At 38.4% G+C, this 15,079-nt stretch overlaps 1 protein-coding gene across 4 annotated transcripts; it reads left to right on the top strand.

Moving 5' to 3' along the window:
• Window positions 1-353: 353 nt before the first annotated feature.
• LOC135100806 (uncharacterized) lies at window positions 354-14,558 on the top strand. Of its 4 annotated transcripts, none has more exons than XM_064004147.1 (14): window positions 354-404; window positions 6,108-6,184; window positions 7,037-7,153; window positions 7,655-7,713; window positions 9,058-9,185; window positions 9,751-9,823; window positions 10,060-10,125; window positions 10,622-10,711; window positions 11,528-11,649; window positions 12,322-12,446; window positions 13,132-13,259; window positions 13,569-13,725; window positions 14,070-14,202; window positions 14,347-14,558. In XM_064004147.1, the coding sequence occupies exons 2-14, from the start codon at window positions 6,118-6,120 to the stop codon at window positions 14,465-14,467; spliced, it is 1,386 nt and encodes a 461-aa protein (XP_063860217.1). In that variant the 5' UTR covers window positions 354-404; window positions 6,108-6,117; the 3' UTR covers window positions 14,468-14,558. The 4 variants fall into 4 exon arrangements, with proteins under 4 accessions (XP_063860217.1, XP_063860215.1, XP_063860214.1 ...); XM_064004144.1 differs by lacking the exon at window positions 354-404 and adding an exon at window positions 2,600-2,648; XM_064004145.1 differs by lacking the exons at window positions 354-404; window positions 10,060-10,125 and adding an exon at window positions 2,597-2,648.
• The last annotated feature ends 521 nt before the right edge of the window (window positions 14,559-15,079 follow it).

A 15,079-nucleotide genomic window follows, 5' to 3' on the forward strand; every position in this document is an offset into this window, starting at 1 on the left:
TCTTTTAGACAGGGTGGGATCGAGAGCTTTTCGTTTTATCAACTCCTCTCATCTAACTGACTATCTTTGCCTCTTTCTCATCATATTGCATCTCAAGACTTCATTAGAGTGCTATACACAGTTATCTCAGTTTAAACCAGAGTGGCGCGAGTGGCCCTTTTAATGCAGGTCGCCTCATTTATCTTCAACAACAATTCCAAGTCAAAAATTCACGCATGCACACAACTCACACAGAGAGCTGCACTCCCAGCGCCTTTGTAGGTCAGCGTGTTGTGTTTACATAGCAATGGCGCGCGCGGCGCGTGCCTTTCCAACGGCGGCCTTTCCTTGTCGTTCGAGGGCGAGAGAGGACGTGTGTGACTTCACTCCAGCATTTCCAAGTAACTTCCCGGATTTTACCAGTAGTAAGAATCAGGATGGCTGTAATTGAGTGCAAGGTGTGCAAGGAGAGTGTGACGACGAGATGTAGTGGCGTGGAGTGTAAGGTGTGTGAGCTATGGTTCCACACAACCTGTGTGGGGCTCAAGGCCTCCACCAAGATGCTGAGCCACAAAAACATTATGTTTTTGTGTGACGAATGTCTGGAGGCGGCGAAGGAGAAGTTGAAGACCAGTAAGGAGGACATAGTGGCCAAGGAAACACAGACGACGGCGATAGTGACCAGCATAAAGGACACGCAGACGGAGGATGTCAAAGATAAGGATACACAGGCTGTGAACGCCCGGGAAGACCTAGAAGACAAGGGTATGCAAACAGAGGAGAAAGACCAGCAACCACAAAGAGGGCCAACGAAGAAGAAAATTATCCAGAAGAAGTTGTAGATGGGTATGGAAGGGACTTTGGTGTGAGATTTAGCAGCGAGAAAAGCAAGGTCATGATTGTGAACAGGTCAGAGGATGAGAGAAACTCAGTGTGGAGACTGGGAGGAAATGTGTTGCAACAGGCTGATGAATACAAGTGCCTGGGAATGTGGATGAGTCCGAATGGCTGTGTGAAGGCAATGAATGAAAAGATAAGCATGGTGGACCAGTGGGTGGGTCGTCTAGGAAGTGCAACAAGGATGAGACCGAGTAAATATGATGTGCTGCGATAAGTTTGGAAGAGTGTGGCTGTTCCGAGCATTATGTATGGTATGGATGTGATTGTGTGGAATGAGAATGAATTAGAAAAAAAGTTAGAAGTAGGACAGAATAGAGTAGCATGAATGGAACTTAATTAACCAAGGTACGAGTATGTAGCGATAGAGGCCTTGAGAAGGGACATGGGTTAGAGTACTTTTAGAGAGAGACATGCAAAACCAGCCTTGAGGTACAAAGCTAGATTAGAGCGAATGGATGATTCGAGACTAGTGAGAAAGGTGTTTCTGTGGAATGTTAGGAGTAGCAGGTGGAGGAAGAAGTGTGTTAAGATGGTAGTAAAGAATGGTTTGGAAAGTAGTTGGGCTTTTCAACGATTTGAGGGGAGACATGTTGAGAGTGACTGGAGTATGATTGTCAGAAATGGGAAGGGTTTAGAATGGGATGTAAGAAAGTGGAAAAATGAAGTAGACAGAGTGGTAAAGCATGTGGGATTGAGTGAATGGAAGATGGAACATAAGAGTACTTTGTAGTGGTATAGAGAGAAAAAGGCCCCAATGTATGGAAAGTGATATGAGGAAAGCTTGGCTGGTGATCTTCTCTTCTGAGCGAGGGCACAGTGTATGAATTTGAACGCAAGGAGTTACAGATGGTCTGAGCCCTGCAGCAAAGTGTGCCAGATGTGTGACATGGGAGAGGATGAGACGGTGAAGTATGTGGTGCTGGAGTGTGTGAAGTATGCCAGAGACAGGAATGAGATGATGCAAGTGGTGCTGAGGGAATTAGGGCATGCTAGAGTGGAGAATACAGGAAGGGAATTGATGGTATTGTGTGGGGAGACGGATGAAAGGATGATTGAGGCTGTGAAAGAGTTCCTGGAGAAAATGTGGCGTGCTAGATGAAGGAACTAGTGGTGTGATACATGCAGTATAACTCTGTATGCCGTTTTCTGTTTTTTTTTTTTTTCTATAGGTGTGCCGATGCAAAGGCCTGGCTTGGAAAGAATCCTGAGCCTCCTGTAAGATCAAGATTTATTAACTTTCCACTTTTGTCTCTAGTGAATATTGCTTTTTCTTCATATTCTCCTGCATTCCTTTCCTCATTTTTTTACACGTATCTTCACTTCTTGATATTTTTTTTCGAAGAGAGAGAGAGAGAGAGAGAGAGAGAGAGAGAGAGAGAGAGAGAGAGAGAGAGGAGAGAGAGAGAGAGAGAGAGAGAGAGAGAGTACACAATAATATTAAATAAATAAGAGAAAATTACACTTTGGGACTGCGAATATCTTGCATATCTGTGTGTGCAACATACCACACACCAATTTCCTATAGTATTAGATATCTTTCTCAGTATATTATTTATTTCTGACCATTTACCACGGGGAGGGGGAATGAAAGTCGTAAAAGAAAGAAAGAAAGAAAAAAAAAACGAATATGCGGTAAATGTTGAGGAAAAAGTGACAAAAAAGCAAGCACTTCCCAACTCTTTTTATCTACGTCACAGTCATTGCTCAGTCTTGCTCAGTCCCTCAGTACAACAACAACAACCACCTTTGTGCTGTTCTTCGATCACAAGGCAAGTCCAGAGCTTGTCGTGAAAGAGAATCACGACAGTTACGTGACACTCAAGCATACACAAGCACAGGTGTTTCATCCAGGGTGTCTATAAGACACGTTAGTGTGTAGCGTGCAATTAGCGCGAAAGAATATGGTATCTGAGTGCCAGTATGACGCGAGTTGATGGCTGTGAATAATGACAGGATGCATGTCCTGTTTGTTCTGTCTGGTATCAATGTGTCTTGATTCCTCATGCTCATGGGGTCGTAAGTTACTGCAGTGGTGTAATAATGATCAGAACAAAGACCGAGGAGCCCAAGTGAGATCAAAGGATAAACTGAAAGGTACTTAACCCAAAACATTGCAAGATCCACTTCTTGAGAACTAACACTTCATCTGAACCATCAGCGACTTACACACTGAAATGGCATTTAAAAACTTGCGAATAGCAAACAGAGCAACCTATGCGTGTTTAAACTTCACTAATAAATTTTTGGTCGCTTACTGTTTTTAGCTAAATATAACAACTGAGATAAAGCAAACGCCAGCAGCCTTAAATTAATAAATGTGAGATTGTCACGGATGTGTACAGAAGACCGGGAAAGAAAGGACTCACCAGTCACCAACTACCAGCACACATAAAGGTCAAGGACGAGTCAAAACCCTCCCTCCCATGGATTTCGAGTGATATGGAGGAGATCAGTAAGTACAGAAAATGGTAGGCGGCCCGAAGCAGAGTAGTAGACTATAGAAAACTAAAGTTATAAGGCGATACTTTTGCACTTTTCATAACCCTTTAAATATTAGGTCACGCTCTCGTTAAGAAAATAGATAATATAATTAGAAAAATTAAAATTTTTTTTCCAAGGGCTCGTGCCCCCCATAAAAACTACCAACTCCTTCCTAAGGGCGGCGCGTCCCCAAGTTAAGAATCACTGCTCTAGTTGAAGTTGGACAAGCTTTTAAGGATATTTTATGGTTGTAATGATCGATTAACAAGATTTCTACATTAAATAAAATAAAAAAAAATGTTAAGAACCAGGCTGTGTACTTGGAAAATGGTTGTGGTGAGAGAGCAAAGCGCCTCTGAATACCGGATTAGTGTGAACAGGCCCTAAGGCCCCGGTTCACACTAATCCGTTTTTTACGGATTCCGTCTCCATTCACTGTCCAACAATGACGTCACTAAAACGAAGTCCGTACTGAACGGAGGAGTTGGCCGCTGTCTCTGTATCCATATTTGTCAAGATGGCTACGCGGAGAAGAGACCTCCTAGACAAGGAATTTGTATACTTCTTGCCACTTTGCTGCTCGCAGCTGTCGAAGAGAGGCCAGTGAGGTGGAGAAGTGTCATTTATTGCACAGTAAAGAAATATAACTACAAGTTAGTGAATTCTACAAGGCGCGATGAGGTCAGTAGTGTCTGCTGTATCAATGCACGGTGTAGTGGAGAGGCCGGCTATACTAGTATTTTCTGATTGTCCGGTTGTCAATTATTAATACACTCATTACCATAGCTGCTGAGTGAGGCTTGTTACGTTTCTGCAGTTTGCTGGGCTGAAACTTGTCCAGCCCATCCTTGTGCTTGTGTTTACATGCTTTGTGGTTTTGCCGCAAGTTACACTGGGACCCGTCACTCCTTTTTTTTTTTCCATGGTGTAAAAATGCTTATTTTACAATATAGCATTATTACATTACAAAACTGTAATTCAATAATGTTTTTTTCATGTACTTAATTATCATACCTAGAAAATTCAAAATATCAATACGTGCAACACTACCCGTCTCTCTGTACAAAGTTAAACTTAGTTTATCTCTTCCGCTGTTGGACGGTGTGCGGAAACAGAATCCATAAAAACGGAGTAGTGTAAACCAGGTCTTAATTTGTAAACGGAAACAGGAAACTTCATTCCGGGAAGTTTCGCAGAACTAAGGATTTCCCGTTGACGCCAACCAACGGTCGGAAAAATCCGATTCTGATCTAGATATGAAAGGACCCAAGAACTTTTCGCTTCCGATATTTTTTTTCTTTTCTTCCTCCAAAATCAACTACAACGTTTCAGATACTAGTCTCTAAAAAATAATCATGCAGCGAAGACAGGATAAAATTAATACTCTCTCTCTCTCTCTCTCTCTCTCTCTCTCTCTCTCTCTCTCTCTCTCTCTCTCTCTCTCTCTCTCTCTCTCTCTCTCTCTCTCTCTCTCTCTCTCCTGTGCATTCATAGAAAAATATTGGTAGCTATAATTAATGTCCCCGTCGACATAGTGACGCCACAGAAAAGGCCTTCCTATATATATATATATATATATATATATATATATATATATATATATATATATATATATATATATATATATATATATATATATATATATATATAATGATTGATTCTCAAATAGAGTGGTGGATGAATGGAATGGACTCAGTAATCAGATTGTTAGTGCTGAGTCATTAGGATCTTAAAAGATTAGACAAATTTATGGATGTGGCTGATATAGGTAGGTATGTTTCATGCAGGGACTGCCACGTGTAGGCCTGAAGGTTTCTTACAGCTTCACTTATTTTCTTATGTTCTTATGTAATATTCATGATCATAAAGAAGGTTACCGAATGTATGTTCTATTCCTATCGATCTGTTGATTTCTATTAAAGAACAAGATTGTATGGAAGCACCGCATTCGTGTATGTTTTGAAGACAGTAAATAATTCAAATAATTATGGTCTCCCTATTTTAATCACAATGAAAAATATGGATAATTTTGCCATTTCATATTTTGTCCAGTACTCTAAAAACTTTTTTTTCCCTAAACTACAAGAAAGGAAACTAGACAAAGAGAACTGCACACAAAAAAAGTATCAAACAAAAACATTAGATGTAAAAAAAAAAAAAAATAATGCTTACAAAGAAACGAACTGTTTCCGTTGCAAAAAGGGGAAAAAAATTTCGTAAGGAAAGAATTTTCACATACATCATTTTATAAAAAAAAAATATATATATATATATATATATATATATATATATATATATATATATATATATATATATATATATATATATATATATATATATATGTATTGTTAAAATAATGCATGAAAACGTTTCTCAAAAGATTTAATTTCTTGGTTTTAAACCAATGTTATGGAATGTTTACTGAAAAAAGTGAGCTGCCTGTAGAAGCTCACTAATTCCACTGAAAAGAGAGGAATCCTTTTTAACGGGCATTTCCTCCATTCATAAACACAATCACTCCAGTAAGATTAGTGACAAAAACAGCCGCTAAATTTTGTGATATGAAAATATTACATGAAAGCGCGTGAAAAATGTAACAAAGGGACCAATGTGATGCTAGTTATAACTTTATTTTCGTAACGACTTGGTATATGTATATATATATATATATATATATATATATATATATATATATATATATATATATATATATATATATATATATATATATATTTATTTATTTACAGTTTCCCAACAATGCACCAAAGAATTTCAACAAACCAGACATCAGTATTGATATGCCTCATTGGAATACTACTGACAGGTAAGTTAATTAAGCAGTGTTCACATACGCGCGTGCCCATCCAGCCACCCACACACACACACACACACACACACACACACACACACACACACACACACACACACACACACACACACACACACACAGACAGACAGACACACCCACACACAAAGTTTCATACTGATTATTGTAGTATGAATGAGTTTTATCAAATATTCGATGACAAGATATACTGTAGCTGTACTGTCGTTCTTTAAAGTCCAGGTAGAAATAATGATAGAAGGGCGTGCCTTTCAGTAAGGCGTGTAATGCCCCGGAGTTCTTTTTGTAGGCATTACTCAAGGCACGGAGGCATGCGCCCACTAAGGTGCCAGAGAGTTAAATTTACATTGCAAACAGCCCAAACACTAGTTCCATTACTATGAGCAATACGTCAAATGGTAACTTTCTGCACTGGTAACTCTGTACACGTGACGATAATTTGTTATTTCATGAGGTTCATTTTTCAAAAGCCACTGAGATTATGTTAGTCCTGTTCTTGGGAGTGTTTTTCCTGTTGATGATGCAAAATCTTTATTGAACTATTGCTGTAATAATAACAATAACAATAATAATAATAATAATAATAATAATAATAATAATAATAATAATAATAATAATAATAATAAAAATAATAATAATAATAATAATAATAACAATACCTGTTGAAAATAGCCCAGATAAGATGGCAAGATGTTTAATAATAAGGTTCAGTGGCTAATATATTGCCAGTTTCGTGTGGATCTTTCTCCCCAAGCATGAACTACGTAGGATATACTGTACTCCGTGTTTTTAGCTAACTTATCTGCTTCTTCTCCGCGATCAATGGGACAGGATGTGTAGCGGAAGACAAGCAGTGTGAGGTGTTGGACGTCTCTGTCAAACCCAATGAGGTAAACTCAACCTTCGTGTACGGCATCACATACAAAGACCCCTCCTGCCCCAACAAAGGTCAGTCTTTCTGCGTCGTGACACAATTAACCACATGGAAGAGTCATTGAGTGAGTAAGCTGCATTTCTGTTACATGTCTCAAAAGTATAGCACATGAAATTAGGACTGTAGTGATTCTTTTCCTCTCACAGTCGGTTGTTGTTGCTGTTGTTGTTGTTGTAAAAGTGATTCAGCAGCAGCAGTACCAAATTAAGAAAAAAAAAAAAAAAAAACGAAACAAACAAGAACGGCAAAAGCAAACACAGCAATAACATAATATAAAAGAAAAAGAAATAAGAAAGAAAAAGAATGAAAAAAATAAACATCCAGATCTTACAACACTTCAAGAAAACATAGGGAAAAAAAAAAAAAAAAAAAAAAAAAAAAAAATATATATATATATATATATATATATATATATATATATATATATATATATATATATATATATATATATATATATATATATATGATAGATTTGTCGTGAGGAGACCTAATTCTTTGTTTCTTTGCTGTTGCAGAAAAGCTGAAAAGAAAACTGATCATGTGCAATACATCTGGGAGCTACCTGAACCTGGGGGTAAGATGACACCTTCAAGTACTTTTTATTTGATTTATCTATTCATTATTATTATTATTATTATTATTATTATTATTATTATTATTATTATTATTATTATTATTATTTTCACTATTATTATTTATTTTTTTAAAGCTGATTAGTTAACTGTGCGAATGTTTGAAACATTAAGGTAACATGATAGTACACACACACACACACACACACACACACACACACACACACACACACACACACACACACACACACACACACACACACACACACACACACATTCTTTCTATAGTGATGGTAATGATGAAATTGTAAAGAACTATTATTATCGTTCTTGTTGTTGTTGAAATAATAGTGATGATAATGATGATGATGCTAATAATAATAATAATAATAATAATAATAATAATAATAATAATAATAATAATAATAATAATAATAATAATATAATAATAATAATAATAATAATAATAAATAATAATAATGATAATAATAATAATATTATTATTATTATTATTATTGTTATTATTATCATTATTATTATGACCATCATCATTATTATTACCATCATTATTATCAATAATATAATAATTTTTTATAACCCTTCTTATTGCTCTAATCATTATGCTGATCATAATTCCTCATGGTTTGCGTCGGTGCACCACCTTTCGTGTTAAGATGTACGATATTTCAGGCCTCTCGTAATAACAACACTATATAAGTTGCCACCAATATTTCCAGAGTTCATTTTGTGCTTGGCCGGCACATTTTTCTTTTCAAATTTACCACTTTTCAGTGAATGAAGCCAGCGAGGCACAAGAAAAGGAGTCGAGACACACCAGACTTGAGATTAGCACTGAGCTAAGCCATCAGGTGACTGGTGATTAAGACTGGCCAGGTAAATAAGACCCAAGGAAAAGAAATGACTATTTGTCATTTCTTTTCCTTGGGTCTTATTTACTAGCCTAACAGTTTTTCTTGCCAAGATTTATAGAGATTAGAGCTTTCTTGGCAAGGAACATTGTTGGGCTTGTGTGTCTCGTCTCCACTACTTGTGCCTCGCTGGCGTTATTCGCTGAAAACTGGTGAATTAAAAAGAAAAAAACGTGTCAGCCAAACACAAAAGGAAGCTCGGTAATATTGGCATTGCTATGGTTTGCCTCTACACACAAAAAAGGAGGAAAAAAATCGCTTTGTTCCCTTCAGGTCTTGGAGCGTCTGGTCTGGCTACTCGACCTGCTACAGTGTATCTTTTCATTATAGGAACACCAACAAACTTTCAAGATATCACTAAAACCTTGTAAATTTGGCTTGTCTTAAGCAACACAGTAACCAAATACATTCTTCCAGGGTGAAGGGGAGGTCCATAACTGCTTCTTTGAGGGAATGTGGATGGTGACAGTGTCTAAAAACGTGAACTCCACCTGTTTCCATTGCTGGGGGTTGTATATGAAACACCACACACTACCCTTTTTGAGGTAAGTCACCGATCAGCAAAACCGTCGTTTACATTGTCTTTATACGCAGATAAATACAGTACGGGTTAAAACTTTCGTTGGCTATTATTTAAGGTGCACTACATTGCATGGTCCTTGACTACTACGCTTGAGCTCTAAGCTTCTGACGGATTACTGTACTCTTCCAGTTATGAATGTCGTGGCGCAACTATACCGACAAAACCACTAGAAATACACATAAACTGAGTATCATGAATTCATTCACATAAGCACTCTCTCTCTCTCTCTCTCTCTCTCTCTCTCTCTCTCTCTCTCTCTCTCTCTCTCTCTCTCTCTCTCTCTCTCTCTCTCATTTACGCTCCTAAGAATTCACCATCCGCTACCCGTTTCTCTTCGTCATTCCTTCTTCCTTTACATTCTTCTGTAAAACTTATCTATACACACACACACACACACACACACACACACACACACACACACACACACACATCTGTAGTGCACCTATTTATTACTCTTTCAATCTCTTAATCAGTCAATCAGTTCATCAATATTCATTTACTGATACGTAGCTTTTCTCTGCCATCAGATATGATTTCCTGAACATCACATTAAAAAATGTTCACCCTGCAGTGAAAAACTGGAATCTCACTATCTATAAGGCAAGTATCTTGAACCCTTTCTTTGCTTCGCCTCTCACGAACAACCTCTTCTGTTTGTACTATGATGTTTTATGTCAAATGTAACACGTGATAACGAACGGAGAGAGAGAGAGAGAGAGAGAGAGAGAGAGAGAGAGAGAGAGAGAGAGAGAGAGAGAGAGAGAGAGAGAGAGAGAGACTCATCATTACTGTTGTAGTTGTTAAATAACTGATTCATTTTATTTCCTTCACAACAGACCACAGTTAAGGCAGACTTCTACCCCTGTAGGAAAGGAACCAATTTAAACGAGATAACAGAAAGGGTAAGAGTGTTATGTGTACTCAACCTGTCACTAATGTGAGAAACGTACCGTAAAATGAAGTAAAAAGGTGTTGGCATTCATCGTTATAGTCACTGGGTAGCAAACAAGACGGTTCCTCTGTGTGCACTCAAACAACGCGTTCCATCTTTATCACGAAATGTATACATATGTAGTTTTTTTTTCTTTTTAAACTTTGGCTTCTCTGTTCATGTAAAAAATCAGTAATGTGGTCAAGAAAAAGCGCAAACATCTTCGGCCTAGATTCTCTGTTACGTTTGTTATATACTACATACATGAGACTGTCCGTTCGTTTTTTTTTTCTACATAATTGCATTATATAAGCAGACCGCTACACAGGGCGACCCTATAGAGCAAGTATATAAAAATAATGGAATGAAGAATGAATACAGAAATTGTATTTTCTTGTATCGTTCTGTTATTTCATCTCGTGGGATTCTGCGGGACTGAGCTTCTACAAGTTTCTTCTTCCCTTTAGTTTCAGGACACGCATCTGAAGGCAAACATCACGCTATCGCTAATCACGCTGAAACATTCCTTTGACCCAAATGCCTGTTATTGCCTCGTGGTGAGTACATACTTCATAATTACTAGAAACATTGCACAAGCAGACAAAAAAAAATTTAAATAATTTGACTGCCGCTAGATACCACACACAAGTAAATCATTCTTGTTTCTTCCAGCACTGACATGCGAGCTGATTCATGAGGGTTTTCCCTCTTCATGTCTCGGGTCAGTAACATTAGTGTCTCATGTCAAGTTGTTTCTGATGCAGATGGAAAAGGAAAACTACTGAGATGTAACAGCCTTTCATATATTTTTCTTAGTAATATTAAATTAATGCTTCAGATCTTCCCTATTTACGACTACCAACTAATCAAAGCTAATCAGGGTTATTTCGAAGCACTTGATCAAAATGTTGACATAATTCTAAGCCACCGTCATTGTAAGTTCAATCAGTATTTCATGATATGTGTGTGTGTGAAGTAATAGCTGACCTGCATCAGAAGACCACTGAGCCATCCGACGACAGGTGATAACAACTGCAGTCGAGGACTGTAGGGGTTGTTATTGCTCCTCTGAGGCTTTGGTCTTCACATATAAGATGTACTGCTACAACTGCAACATCAAGCTCTTACATTTCCTCTTTCCCATTAACTTGCCACACGTTGTCAAAATCCGGAGATACAACAGGCGTACATGGAAGAAATTCACTGCATTCATGTTGATTTATTGGTATCCCACGAAGAAAATGTGCTGTGTGTTAACTATCTCATTGTGAAGGATTTTGATAATAGTATATGTACGCAACCCATCTCACAGCAAAGTCAATTTCTTACGCTAACCTCTGTCTCTCCATGGCGATGGTCACCGCACGGAACAGCTGAACCCAATCAGCCATTTGCCTCTAGAGCCTCGCAACACGTTCTTCACCACCAGCGACTGCAGACCCACTGCACCCTCACCTGAGAACGGAGTATCACCGATAGATGATCTGTCAATGTCGTGAGTCCTTATACTATATTATTGCCGCTTTGAAGCCGCTTTTGTCTGCCTGTGTGTGTGTGTGTGTGTGTGTGTGTGTGTGTGTGTGTGTGTGTGTGTGTGTGTGTTTCCGTCTACACATATGTAGGATTCACCTTTATGTAACACAGCAATGAGCAGATTGTGATGCAATATTACGCTTTTAAAACACACACACACACACACACACACACACACACACACACACACACACACACACACACACACACACACAAACCTGACATCAATTTTAACTGTTCTTATTGCTCTTCCTCCACCTCACCATTACCATCACCATTCCTTCACACTATTTCATCACCTTATTCACTGGTGTTCTGCGAAGCACTGCAAGTGTGCCTTGGGAATTCGGGAAGGAAGATTGATCCTTCTTCAGACAACGTGCACATGGCAAATGTGACATCTATGAGTATGACACTGTCACGTGTCACGGCTTAATTGATTGTGAATATATATTATATTTTATCCATAAAAAACAAATAATGAGCAATAATTAACATACTTAATAGATAAAGGTTTACCGGCATTTATTAGTTCCACTTGTAAATGGTGATGGTATGCCTCGCTGATTTTCGTGATGTGAGTGGAAAAAGGTTGAAAACTGCTGATCTAATTCTTAGTATCACTTCCTTGCAGGAAATGGGAGGAGGCAGAGTGGGGAGTGCTGGTGGGCATGATGCTATTGATGGTGGCCATGATTTTTGTTGCTTTCCGCAGTCCCGTATTTCTCAGCAAAATCCTCAGGCTGAAACGACTTATAGGTATGTATAAAGTACGCACTCCACTTGTCTATTAATATACAGGATAAACTGCCACTGCCTCATGTATAGCTTTTAATTTTTGAACTGCTAATGACTGCACAACTCTGCTAAATGATTTTACGTGATCTTCCTGAACAAAGTCATAACTCCAGGTGCTAATGAATGGCATAAATTATTCCTATCACTCTTTCTGTCTTCCGTGTTGTTTTTCAAAATGACATCCGAACCTTCCAGCTTGAGGGGATGTCCTAAAGACCTCAGATTCCCAAGACTAGCAGTAGAACAGTTGAAGTGGATATAAGGTTCATCTATGTGTACAAAGTGAACACATTTTTCTCATTTACTAGAAGTCGCAGGTGCTTAACGACATCATTTCTCAAACGTTTCGACGTCTTATCCCGACTACATTTTTTTTTTAAAAGGCTATAGTGGATGTTTCTGGGATTCTTGAAAGGTGCTTTCTTGATTTCACCGATAGTTTACCAACAATCCTGCAGTATTAATCAGAAAATATTTTGATAATCTCTGTGCTCTTAGAAGAGTCCTTATGAAGTCTTGAGTGCTTCAGAATACGAACCCTGGTCCACTTCTCTTGATTATCCTATCATGGCGATATAATTAGGTACTTCCTGAATTGTTTCGCGTTTCTCTGTATAATGAAAACTATTTTTTTTTTTTTCTGCAGTCACTGAGACGCCATCTGAGAAGCCAGTGCCATCCTGCGACTCTCAGGTGCTGCTTCTCTACGCACCAGACATTTCAGACAGCCAGGACTTGAATATATTGAAAAAGAATCTTCAGGCTTCCTTCAAGGTGAATAACAGATCTCAGATTGCTGAAATAGACACAATTTTTTCATTATGAATTTTCAGTTATGAGATTATGATTTATTTTCCAAATTCTTTGAATGTATTCATAGTGTCCAACTCAATTTTTTTTTTTTCCTTTATGGATAATCCCAGCTTAGGAATAAAGATGCACCTCTAATTTGACCGAGCTACCTACAGCTCGACTACTCTCCAGTTACGAGAGAAAAAAAAATTCCATTATATGAGAACGTGCAGTTATTACATACTAGTCACGGCAGGACTAAACTGAAATATGCATTATGTTGGCTCTCAGGTGTACGATTTGTTTGATCGCCCAGACCACAACCAATTAGCTGACCCATGCGGGTGGACAGAGGAGGTGTTGTTGTCGACCACAGGCGTGAAGGTGCTGCTGGTGGAGTCTGTGGGACTGCTGAAAAAGATTGCTTCTCTGCTTGAGTCTGATAAAGGTACAAATATGAGAAAATACAGAGTCTCTCTCTCTCTCTCTCTCTCTCTCTCTCTCTCTCTCTCTCTCTCTCTCTCTCTCTCTCTCTCTCTCTCTCTCCAATGTCCATATTTATTATAGTTCTGATGGTTCATCCTTTTAAAAAAACTAATTCCACCAATGTTACTTCCCAACACGTAAATGTTTCTCAGCGAACGTCCCAATTCCGCTATCTGTTTTCCCTAAGGTAGCCAATCTTCAATGGTAACAAAACAGAACATGAAAAGTTTGTAATCTATCTTGGCTCTATGGAATCTTTTTGGTGACTTGAGGTACAGGGACGGACCCATTCATTTCTCTTCACAGAAAGTTTCATGGATGCGATGGTGGCAAAGAAATCTTTACATGATAAAACTGCAGAAAGTCTCTTGACGTTTGCTCTCAGGACCATTATCGCCTCAAGTCTTCGACAGGACTACTCGTCTGTATTCGTGGTCAGGTGGGTTTCGATGGTCAGCTTTACAGATTTAACTTTATGGGTTACTTGAAATATTTTGTTTCCTTGAAGGGCATTCTCGTTGAAGTATCTTTATTTCCCCCATAAACTGTCACACTTGGATTGAACTTGCAATTCGTCTTACAGGTTCACGGACGAAGTGAGGGATGCAGTTGACCTGCTGGTGCAGATGCGACGGTACAAATTCCCGGACCATTTTTCGGAGCTCTCAAAAGACATGAAAGAAGCGAAACGCAGGAATGTGTAGAGGGAGGGAGAGAGAGAGAGAGAGAGAGAGAGAGAGAGAGAGAGAGAGAGAGAGAGAGAGAGAGAGAGAGAGAGAGAGAGAGAGAGAGAGAGAGAGAGAGAGAGAGAGAGAGAGAGAGAGAGTAAAACAATGCAGTTAATAAAAAAAAATAGAAAATATAATAAAAAATAAACCAGTGAGCTTCATGTGGTTTTGTCCATCATGGACGTTTCATCACTACATGGAGTTTTCAGAGCCAAGTGATGCGATACACTGATCTCCACTTATTTTTAGGCCATTTACCCCTGAAACTTACGTTTTCTGACACAATGTTTCTGAGGACAACACACTCAGGTGAAATTTAGGAAACATCTACCTCTCCCCATGACAAGTAAATCATGCCCTTTTCTTGTTCCGTTCCCTACTTTAGCCAGAAGGAAGGCGATTAGTAGAAAGAATCTCTGTGTGTGTCATGCTTTCCGTGCAGAATTTTTTTTTTCTCTTTTTTTTTCGGTTTTGAGACTTCTGTGAATAGTCGTAATTAAAGAAAATGTATTTTGTCCCGTCACCCACTCTCCCTATTATATATCAGTGATCCTCTAAGTCAAACTCATTATTCTATCCACTCATATG

The sequence above is a fragment of the Scylla paramamosain genome, chromosome 5 (assembly GCF_035594125.1).
Source record: "Scylla paramamosain isolate STU-SP2022 chromosome 5, ASM3559412v1, whole genome shotgun sequence".
NCBI lineage: Eukaryota > Metazoa > Arthropoda > Malacostraca > Decapoda > Portunidae > Scylla > Scylla paramamosain.

Bases quoted from the DNA above. Each gene is read 5' to 3' on its own strand.
- LOC135100806 (XM_064004147.1), top strand. From the start codon at position 6,118: ATGCACCAAAGAATTTCAACAAACCAGACATCAGTATTGATATGCCTC. The intron at 7,714-9,057 runs GTAAGATGACAC...ACATTCTTCCAG, and splicing joins GGAGCTACCTGAACCTGGGG to GGTGAAGGGGAGGTCCATAA. The intron at 10,712-11,527 runs GTGAGTACATAC...CGCACGGAACAG, and splicing joins ATGCCTGTTATTGCCTCGTG to CTGAACCCAATCAGCCATTT.